Raw genomic sequence first — 12,320 nt, forward strand, 5'->3', positions numbered from 1 at the left:
CTTTCTTTCTTTCTTTCTTTCTTTCTTTCTTTCTTTCTTCTTTCTTTCTTTTCTTTCCAAAAAGTGGCATCATTTATGCAGATTGGTCAAAAACTTGCTCTATTTGCTTAGTTGACTAATGGATACCCTTCTGATTTAATACATACAAATCTGCTCCTTGTTTTTATTGGCAAAACAGTATTCTCTTGGAAGGACATATCATAAATAATTACCTAACCATTCCTCAGTTGATTATTAGTTGTTCTCATTCAGATAGTTAATTCCAGCTGCCTTTTGTTGAAATATTTCATGTATTTTTTCTTTTTTTTAAGATTATTTATTTACTTGACAGAGAGAGAGAGTACAAGCAGGGGGAGTAGCCAGAGGGAGAGGGAGAAGCAGGCTCCTAGATGAGCAGGGAGCCCAATACAGGACTCAATCCCAGGACCCTGAGATCATGACCTGAGCCGAAGGCAGATGCTTAACCGACTGAGCCGCCCAGGCTCCCCTCATGTATTTTTTAATAAACAGTGCTACAGTGAACATCTTTGTGTGTGTGTGTATGTGTATATATATACATACATATATACATATGTATATTATATATGTGTGTACATTATATATACACATACACGTATATTGTATATACACACATATACACATATATATGTATACATATGTACACATATACACATGAGGTATATAAACCTCATATACATACACACACACACATATACATACATACATACATACACACACACACACCCCTAGAAATTCCATTATGTCTGTAAGATGTATTCCAAGAAGTGGGATAACCTATTCAGAGGTGTGCAGAGATTTAATTTTTATTTTTATTGTCAATTTTTCTCTACCGTGATGCCAATTTACACTACAGCCAGTATATGCAAAGTCACATTTCCTCAACTCCTCATCAATCATACAATATATTTTAGCTAATCTGATGAGCAAAAATAAACTTACCCTCTTGGTTTACATTGTGTTTATTAAATTAATTGAGAAAGGGAGTAAACGTATTTTTGAAAACAGTTTTCTAAGAGCACCATATAGACTACATGGCAGAGGTAAAGACTGTAGGCAGGAAAACATTTAGGAGGACTTTATATTAATAAAACTCAGAGATCATAAAGACTTAAAATGGGGCAGAAGAAGGTGCCTCTCTTTCACAAGTAAGTGCATCTCCAATAGCATGTTGATTCTGTGTCACCATTAATCATATCTAAGCATGATTTCGAAAGTATTTCTTGAAAAGAAGAAAAAAAAGTTTTTTTCTTTTGGAGTTGGAATCATGCAGTACCTCCAAATTGTGTAATACATTTAAGGCATTACATATTCAGCTACTTAAATTTAAATGATGAATCCATTAATATGTTGCTTGAAATATAGACCATAGTCTTTGTCTTCCAAAGGATATTTTAATCAAAATATTAAAAATAAGCTAGAGTCTCATTCAAATAGTTAATTTCAGCTGCCTTTTGTTGTAATATATCATGAATTATCTCTCTGATGGATGGGCAGCCAAATGCAGATAAAATTAGCTTTGCAGTCATTCATTTTAAATTGCTCTTGAATCATTTGGAAGTAAATTCCATTTCAGAAGAATACGCTTCAGGTCTCAGACAAAGAGATAATAGTCCTATATTTTATGATATAAGCAATAATAGTTTAAGTCTTATGATTCAGAAATATAGAAACTTATGTATTAAGTTGATGAAAATTAAGCCTTGATACATAGCAATAAAACCAGCAACCTAAGCTTCCTAGATTGATGTTCATAGCATAATATTTTCCTGTCAAGATTTAGGTGGAATGAAAGTCTATAAAAATAATACATGGCACAAAGCTTTCTCTTCTTGTATATAAATGAAAAAACAAAGGCTATATGAGATAACAAAAAAGAAATATTGAGATTTACCTGATATCAAGATGAAAATGGTAATACCAATATTGAATAATGGTAGAAATGGAAAATTAAGTCAAATGTCACAGGAGGGTAAAATGAATAATAATATTATATCCAAACTGAAAAGGCAATTATAGTTTTAAGCTAATTGTGAATTCAATGTACAGAATAAAGCCAACTTCGGAAATTTTACTTCGTTAATTTGAACAAACTACATGCAGAAAACTTGTTTAGCGATTTTATTAATCAAGTCATATGGCCCAATTAGCATAATGCCGTCTGTATCAGCATCTGGGATGTGCCTTTATACAACATATAATAATTTGGGATAACTGTGGCATGTTTCCAGAAATAAGTTCATTATCTGAAGTTGCTGTTCACAAATTGAGTTCCCATTATCTCCCTGAAGACTTCAGGACTCTTTGGATATTTATATTAAGAAATAAAATAATAATAGGATGCATTCACTGATCTCCCTGCTGAAAAAAAAAAATTGTTCTTTTATAGCTTCAAGTTTTGTAGCATGACCTTAATAGTATCAGAAAGCTGGTTTATTTAGATAGTAAAATGAATTGCATGCTAGCAACTGATCTCAGTAAATAGTCTACCAACTCAAGGTAGAATCTCAAACCTTGTTATCTCCATGTATTGAACTTTAAAATCTCAAACCATATTATATCCGTGTATTAAAGAGTCTTCTAGTGGCCTGAAAGATTTAGCCTCAGTGTGGCAGGGATATTACTTGTTTTCAATCAGACACATGAATGGGCACTAGAATACACCCAAAGGAAAAGCCATGAACAAATAAAATTGCACACTTTCCCTTGCACACCATTGCAAACACACTTGCTTAGAGACTTATTTGGAAGCTGAGTTTCTCTCTCTGGAAAGCCATGATTCTTCTAGAAAACATCTAATCATCATAAGAAGCTGGGAAATAGCAAACAAGTTCTAAAACAAAAATCCATTAATAAAGATATAATTTTAATTCTCAGATTTTTCCGTGAAGTAGATAGAATGCTCAGTTAACTGACATTTGTAGATAGGACCGACTTCCTGGGTATGTGACCTGCACTATCACATAGGACTCTTGGTTTAGTGCTCATCTGTCACCATTCCTGAATTCTTCATACAACGAGGATCCCCAAATCTTCACACTGCATCAGGCCACACAAAGTTTATAGCCAGTCCAGTTTGTAGATCTTGCTGTTGTTACAACCTCTGGTATTTGTAAATTCATTTCAGGCACTATGAACTCTAAAATACCTCGTGAACCTTTTCCAAATGATCACAGTTGCCATTTGTTGAATATTCGTGCTTTTATAAGATTTTTATTGACTTCCTATAATGTGCCTGGCACAGTGCTAGACTTAATGGAAAATAGAAATAAAAATGACAATAATTCCTGCCTCCAAAAGAGCTTTCATTCTAGCGTTGAGCATTTGTTATATGTTTCTGGTTTTTGAAAATTGGTAATAGTTGCATAAAACTGGTTGACAAAACTGAAAAGTAGATCGCACCATATGTGTGCAAGGCAGATGCATACATAGTGCAGAGGAGCTAAGTGTTCACAAAAAGGTATTTGTAGATGCTCATTTGCAGATGATCAGTTTTTTCCCCCTGTTAAAGACATGGTATTTGGAGTTGACCACTTTTCCCTTGTTAAATACACATGGTATTTGAAGATGGTCATTTTTTCCTTATTAAATATGCATGATATTTGGAGATGATTAATTTTTCCTTGTTAAATACACATGGTATTTGGAGATAGTCATTTTTTTCCTTGTCAAATACATATAGATGTAACCACGCTAGATGTTTAAATACTCAGAAGTTTTCCTTTATAATTTTGGCTGAAGAGAATTGGCTTGCTTGTTTGATTTTCAAGATGTACTCTAGAAAAAAATTTAAGATGAAATTTCGTTAAAAGACAATTTCTGAAATTAATGCTGAGACTTACCATTTCTGTCTAGAGCAAAGAAACTATTGTCTTAGCTTATTTGGCCTGATGATGGGGGAGTTGTTGTCTGCGCCAGTTTACATGGGGGGGGGGCATGGTATCCAGGCCACCTGTTGCAAATGAAGAAGGGAAGAAGTTCCCAGCAGCATGTGAGCCCAACGATAATCAGTCCATTCCTATTTTGTCAAATCTACTCCCTTATACATATCTTACTGAGTCAAGGTCTTGAAAATTATCTTTAGATGTGCCATTCCCATCCCCTGAATTGAGCACTAGAAGTAATGCGCCACATTGCCTCAAGTGAATTTATCTAGGCATAGATTTAAACACTGTATGTGTGTTATAAGAAATAGTAATAAACTAATATGATGTCGTTGGTTAAGGCATCGCCATAGATCCAACTGAAGAGATGGGGTTTATGCAGAAACTAGAATGATATGTAAAAGAAACATTGTATTTACCACATAATGAAAATATTTCAAGTGATGGAAATCATTCCTTAATAAGTTGCATATTAAGTGTTATTTAACAAACACCTTGAAAAATCAGCACTTGATGAAGCTTCAAAGCAAGACATAGAATTATTTCTCTTTACTGGTAGTGACCCTCTTGTCTTAAAACTCAAAATTAAGGAAATACAAAATTAGTTTGTCCATACATTTTTTTAAAGACATCATTAAATCATTACTATTTTTTCCAGCACTTAACAGAGCCCCTTTTGAGTTGAAAACATATGTGTGACTTTCCCAACTTCCATTAGTCTTCCCAGTAGTTTACAATAAAATAATCAGAAGGAAGAAATACATGCTTTTGGCAAGGAAGGGTAATCAATTTTTAATGCCTATCTTTCTGTAGGATAAGTACTTTGCTACATGATTGAATAAGGTAAGGTAGTAAACAGTCACCTGATATTTTGCAATCATCATTCCTGCTAAAGGAACAAATCTCACTTTCTAAAACGATGACTGAAAGGAAAGTTTTTATATTTTGGAAACCTGAATAAATGCATTAAAATACATACAGATTTTGGTATGTATAAATATACACCAATAGTAAAAAAAAAAAATGAATTGACACTCTGCCTTCTTGAGTAATAATAATCAAAAACAGCAGCTAACATTTTACAGAATTTCAGTTTGATATTTTGTGGCACTCTATTGATTATCAGAACTGTCTGTCATCACATATAACAGTAAGTGCATGGGGGGGGGCAGTGAATAAGGCCTTCAAGACCTCAGCTTTATGTTGATGGATCTGTCAATACCTCAGTTCCCCATTCCTTTGCCTTTCTGAACTATGTTTATTTAAGCAGTTTTGAGTGATCTTGCATATTGACCAAAGAAGTTGAAATTGATGGAACCAAGGTTTTTCTTTAGTTAGCAGGCAGCTTGGATCCTTGATGTTCAACAATGGAAAAACCAGAAACGATGCCCTGCCAGAAGATAGCAAATTAAGGAAGTAAAGTGAGAAAGGAAGCTAGCTACAGGAAGCATCATTTACATCCCAGTGTCAGAAATTTATAATTGTGAGGAGCTTTGAAAGCTCGTTGTGTCTGTGATGCAAGTGAAGACAATTTTTACCACAGAACATATTGGCAAAGATCAAACATGGTCACTGTTTGACAGCTATCCCATGAGCTAGATGGAAAAAGTGCCAGGCCAGGTTTCTTAGCGGACAAATGGACATTTTACAAATGGTCATCTCCCCAAACGGGGCAACAACTGAATGAGGAATAAAATGAATTTCAAGGTAACACATGAGCAACCAGTCTTTACCCATACTACATCATGTATTTGCTACTGAATGTGTATACTTTTTTTTTTAAGATTTTATTTATTTATTTGCAAGAGAGAATGAGAGACAGAGAGCACGAGAGGGAAGAGGGTCAGAGGGAGAAGCAGACTCCCCGCTGAGCAGGGAGCCCGATGCGGGACTCGATCCCAGGACTCCAGGATCATGACCTGAGCCGAAGGCAGTCGCTCAACCAACTGAGCCACCCAGGCGCCCTGAATGTGTATACTTTTAAAGAACTTTTAAAAACTTTTAATTTGGACCTCACACCTTTAACCTTACATATTAGCCTGGGGTGCTTTATCAACTTACAGAATGAACAATAGTTTTGCTCTCCACTATCTGTCACAGGAAGAAAATTATCAGGTCTAACTTAGTTTCAGTGTATTGGAAGGACTTTTTACCTTGACTTTTGTGAAATATGATGATAGGGTTTTTAGGGCATTTTTTTTATTATCTATTTTTATTTGGAACCATACAGAACCCAAGTTATGAAAAACATACCTCCAAGTGTACAAATATCTCAAGTGGTTTTGAACGAGTTTTGTTTATTCGGTGGTGTTGAAACAGCAGGGTGGGAGCAATATATTTGATAATTTTCAGTGCTATAAAAAATGAGACTATTGACTATTGTTGTTCGTGATGATACTCAGTAATATTCTAATGAGAATAGGTTTGACTAGTCATATCATACATCTGATATTTGAGGTATAGTTTCTCTAAGACCAGACAGCATTGCTAGGCTCTAGGCTCTACTATCAATCTACTATTGACTGACTTCATATTATTACCTGTATTTCCAGTGCTGAGAATAATCCTGAGCTCAATAAATACTTTTGGTTGAATGAATGAATAAATGAATGAATATGTCATGCAGTGGCATCTTTTGAAAATAAAGATAGGTTTGAATCTGAACTTAAAGATCATTAATTTCATGTTCCTATTGTTCCTTCTTGGCTTCTTGCAAAGACTTAAGGTTTACCTATGAGTCTTATATTTTTCAAATACATTTTTGTAAGGAAACTGTTTTTGCTTTTGTTAGCTTTCAAGGGGAACTCTTTGTAGTGGGAGGTGTAGTACTATATTAGGAAGATCACAGTTTTTGAGTGAGATAAACCTGGATTCTGATTCCAGTTGTGCTATTTACTACATGCATGTTCAGGGCAAGATATTTACCTTCCCTGATGTTGAGTTTTGCCATGCGTAAAAATGAGAATAATCAAAATATTAATTGAGCAGCCAGTCACGAGACGTAACATACTGCCTGGTGCATAGCAGGTGTACACATCCTTAATTAGATCATTTATGAGTCATTATTTTTAAATTAATAGCAAGTAAATGGCAAATGGCTACAATGACTTGAATGTTTTCCACTTTCTTCTTGTTTTACCAGATGACGACTTTTTTCATGAACTCCCAGAAACCTTTCCATCTGATCCACCTGAACCTCTACCACATTTTCTTATTGAGCCTGAAGAAGCTTATATTGTGAAGAATAAACCTGTGAACCTGTATTGTAAAGCCAGCCCCGCCACCCAGATCTACTTCAAGTGCAATAGTGAATGGGTTCATCAGAAGGACCACATAGTAGATGAGAGAGTAGACGAAACCTCTGGTGAGTTTTCCCTGTATTTGGACTACTGTTGAGGATTCACTAACTCACTACTTTGGCATGATGTCATACTGTTCTTTCGATTGTGAGTGATTATCCTTTGGCAAAAGTTTTGGTTCAGTTTGGGTAGAATTTGTTGGTCTCAATCCATGCATTGCAAAGTAAAATGGGATGAATAAGTCTTGATTTGATTCCTGATGGATATAGTTCATGCTGAACAAGATAAATGAGGAAAATGAATAGATGGGATGAATGGCAAGTGCCCAAGTCAAAGATGAATTTCATTTGTGTGTCAATTCTGGTGTCTGGTCTAAATATCCCGGGGTTGGGGAACATGTTCAACTAAGGATAAGTTTGTAATTTTTATTTACGACTATCAAATGTCAATTCACATGCATAATTTCCCCTTATATTTTTAAACAATTTTAAACGTTGCAGATTCAAAGTATCCTGTGTCCTTTGCTTACATTTAAAAATAAATCCTAATTATCTCTTACCTAAAGTTAAATTGAGAGTGATTGAGAGTAGTGATCGTGTGGGATCCAGGAAGAGGCGAATGGGTGAGTGTAGCCACCATCTGGGTGGGTCTTGATCAGATTATCTTTGTTCCTGGCATGGTGAAAACGCCTGACTTTATTGCTCAGTAAATATTATCTCTGACAGTAAAATACTAAAGGCAGAGAGAGGATAAAGTAGATTTTAATAACCTGTGGGATTTAGATTGGCTAAAAAGGAAACTTTCTTGATAGCATCTTTTTACTCCATGATGGGTGACTTAAGATAGTTGTGTAATCTCCTACAGTTATTATAAATCTTTCTACAGTGGTTTAAGTGCTTTTGCTCCCTAACAGTGAGAATAACAATTGGAAATTTCAGATCCATTCCAGATCTATGATTTTATAATATTAAGACATATATCTTAAATATTAAGATTTCACTGAACAACATTTCCAAGCTAAATAGGAAACATTTAAATATCTTTATTTTCTTTCATAAATATCTCTCCCTACTAAAATAGGTACATGTTTTCAAAATCCAAATTGTAATTAATTCATCTTTGTATCCAAATGTCAGATTAACCAAGGTTGAGCAGAGAGCAGCTCTTGAGGGAGGTCTATGTTCCTTATCTCTAACAATGTGAAGGGCATATTGAGGTGATGGGACATAAAGAAATGGAACAGACTGTGAGAGCACAGAGAAAAGGCATCATTTAGAAAAGCATGTGAAGCATATACTGATATAACACAAATGGGTCTTAGACAATCAGGTGGCAGCTCTACATAATTGTTTGTCAATTTGTGAATCAATATGCTCGCTGCCTGCAATCTGATGGCTGTAGAAATAACTGGGTATCCAACTGTACGGTAGCTTTACTTCAGGGAATTGTCCCACCTCTCGTTCTAATTACTCAGAAAATAACTCCACCAGATGTCTACAAAATCTCAAGTGAATTAGTTTTATTTGTTTCAGCTCATTTACTTGTAAAGATTTCAAATACACAAGTTTTAACGGTAAGAAGCAAAAGAAAGACATCACAAAAGCTAAGATGAAAGTCACAAATATATTTAGGCTTCTCTTTACTGAGTTAATGAAAATGCCTATACAGGAAGATTAGGAATAAAACCTAAACTGCTCTGATATTGGGCACCTCTGCCAGCTTCATGCTATGTTGGTAACATACACGTATGCATGTGTGAACATATATATCTATTAGTAAGACATTTCCCTTCTTAAAACATTATATTTTTTATTATTTCCACATAAAATTAATTAATATTGCCTACACCAGTTATTAAGAATACCTTGCAAAGCATTTATAAATGGAACTATGTGGCATGTTTCTCTTCAACTTCAGGATGGGACAGATGAGGACTAAGGGCAGAATTGGCAGCCGCCGACACTTGCTCCTCAGATTCATGGATGGAGTGGAATGCAATGTAGCTTTGGGCTGTCTTTCATGTTCATCCAAAACTTTACAAGAAAGCCAGCATCCAGACAAATGTATTACCTTTCAAGTTAGAAAAAAACAAAGATGCCCTCAGATATCAATACTATCTGGAATGTTCTTAATGTACTAGCCTGTGCAATTAGGCAAGACAAATAACTGAAAAATATAAAAATTGTTTTAAAAGGCAGAAAATGATCATTTTTGACAAATAGTATGATTTTGTATATCTGGAAAAAGTGCATTTTTAAATTAAAAAAATGACAAAACATCAAGAGAATACAGAAAAGTGGCTGAAAAAAAGATTTGTATAACCCATCGACTTTTCTTTTACAGATGGCCATTCAAATTATAATGGCATAAAAGATATCATTTGCAATAACTATGTAAAAGAAAATATGTACATATAAAGTTAACAAGAAATTTGCAGAATTTTAGAAAGAAAAACTTTAAATGCTACTCAGAGTATGAAAAATACAATGATTTATACAAGTGGAAAACTTACCTTGTTCTTGGATAGAAAGACAGTATATTTATTTTTACAATCTTGCAACTTAAAGAAAAGTCTCTTCTGGATGGTTTCAGAGATTGCAGTCTTTGTACAATATGAAAATGTAGAAAGACAATATTTTTAAGTGTTTGCTGTTTATAAATGAATCAATAAGTCACCAACATTGTATGAAAAGTAATTTGTGAAAATAGCTGGGAGAATTCTGACATAGTGGTATAATGAGGGAACCCCAGCTCTTTGTAAATATATTGCAAAACTAAAGAAGTGAAGAGTTTGATCTGAGCAGAGAATAAGACATACAGATTAATGGATTAAAATAGGGACCAGGAAATACTCAGTTAAGGCATTTTACAATGTGTTAAGATGGGTTTTCAGTCCACAAGATAGGCAGTTGGAAATTAAATGAATGAATAAATAAATCTTGGATTTTATCTCATTTATTAGAATAAAATAAATTCTTGATGTTAGGGCTTAATGTCATCATCATCACCACCACCACCACCATCATAATCATCACTAACATCACTAGAAAATTTTGGCAATTGGTTGGTTGGTTGGTTGGCTGGTTTCAGTGGTAGGGAAAGCCTTTTTAATAAAGACAAAATTAAGAAGTCTTATAAGAAAGCATTCTTAAATTTGAATATCCAAAGCCAAAAACCCCAAAAGCCAAGGGACAAATACACACACACAGGAATCTGTGGACATACATTAATCCAACGGCTAGCTTAATTAATATATTCCTAGTTTTTAAAATATATTTAAGAAAAAGATCAGCAACTCAACGGAAACTTGAGCAGAGGTTGAACATGAAGATGCAGGAAAAGAAATGCAAATTGGTAAATAAGCATTTAAGATATTGTCAGGATCCAAACAGAGTGTTGGTAAAGGAATGGGATAGGGAATATCTCATCCTTTGTTGATGAGATTGCAAACTGGTACAATCTTTTTGAAGGCCAATTTGAGAATACCTACCAATATTTAAAAGTATATACCCTTTCACTCAGTAATTACAAATTTAGGATCTAAACTAAAATTCCAAATGAACACCAAGACTGAAATGCAAGGTTGTTCCTTGCACCCTTTTTGCAGAGGTGGATTGAGTCTGTTCATCCCTGCATGGACTATTGTGATGCTTTTTAAAATAATGAGGTTTCTCTATATGTGAGGCTGTAGACAAATCTCTCACATAAAATTTGAAGTGAAAACCAGAGTACAGATCACTGCATGTAATATATCCTCATTATGTAAAGGATGCACATATATTTTTCTATGCATTGGGATGTTTTGGAGAAATATATAAGCAGTTGGCAGCTCAAATTCTGGGGTGAAAGGAGATTTCTTTTATAATTTTGTTTTTTCCCCAATCCTGTGAATGTGTTATTTTCATAATAAATAATGAAACCTGAAAAAAAAGTCCAAACCATTTTATTGCATCTCTTTGCCTGTTGTCATAAATCTCCAATCTGAACAAGTATTGGGGGAAAATTTGTGGGCTTCTTATATTAGAGCTCTTTGCTTTCCCATGAGGTCAGAAGCATTTTTATAGATGGAATTGAAACTGAAATACATGGTTTTGGGGATTTTTTTTCCCTGAAGTTGGATTCACCTGCAAATTTGGTTCTCAACTCTTCATTTAATACAGTCTGACTATAGTCTAATTGGGGGTGTAGTGGTTCTTAACAGCAAGAAACGTTAGAATACATCAAGTCTTAAAGTATGTTACAAATCAGAGAAATTTCTTGGCATTTAAAAAATCAAATGGTTCTCAGATGATGCAGGAGAGAGAGAAGTCACTGCAAATGAGTTTGGTTTTATAGATAACTCTGACTTAGAATTATAATATTTGGAAGCATGTTCAGTAGCAATCAGATACATTGAAAAAATCAAATACATTCTCGAAAACCCTCATCAAAAATAACTTCACATTGAAAAACTGCAAAACAATAAAACCGGAAAAAAAATTTCTCCTCCAACTCACAAAATTCTTCCTTTTAAATTATGAAGGTGTTAAATAGACTCTCCAGTTCTGAAATATGAAGTAAACAATGATTTGTACTCCCTGAGCAAAGCTATACCATTGATGATAAAATGTACTGATTAAAGATCATTTATTACTGTTAATGTTTGCCTTCCATCATTTAAACCACATTTGCATTTCTTGCAACTATGTAATATAAGAAACAAAAAAGTGGAAAGTAGTACATATTAGATGGTTTTGCAAATTTCAATAGTCAGAAGCTCTTGATTTGGTAATATAGTAATAAGTATCAATGTTCTTTCAGAATTCCATAGAAATCTTGATCTGCTCAAAATTGTATGGTTACATTTTTAAGAAAATCTCAGGCTTGGCTGCTTGCTTTCTATTTACTTGAAGTCTTTTCAACCCTTGTTTCCATGGTACCTAAGATTTACCATCGAAAAGCAAATATTTCTCTTCTACAAAAAAGCAGAGAGGTTAGAAAACCTCGGTTGGTTTGAAATTTTAATAATCCCCGAGATTTTCCCTTCTCCTTTTTAATTATTCTCACATTAGCAAAATATTATCTGTTTTGCCAACTCAACAACAATAAAAAGTTCCAAGCTTTGTATCAAACACCTTAC

The 12,320-nt window shown here is 34.1% G+C and overlaps 1 protein-coding gene across 1 annotated transcript in view; it reads left to right on the top strand.

Annotated features, from left to right (window-relative positions):
- Positions 1–12,320, top strand: part of UNC5C (unc-5 netrin receptor C) — a 340,887-nt gene that overhangs the window by 193,629 nt on the left and 134,938 nt on the right. Inside the window, exon 2 of the mRNA XM_021680394.1 lies at positions 7,045–7,266. Coding sequence (XP_021536069.1) covers positions 7,045–7,266 — 222 coding nt within the window. The remainder of the gene's footprint in view (positions 1–7,044; positions 7,267–12,320) is intronic.

The sequence above is a fragment of the Neomonachus schauinslandi genome, chromosome 2 (assembly GCF_002201575.2).
Source record: "Neomonachus schauinslandi chromosome 2, ASM220157v2, whole genome shotgun sequence".
Lineage (NCBI taxonomy): Eukaryota > Metazoa > Chordata > Mammalia > Carnivora > Phocidae > Neomonachus > Neomonachus schauinslandi.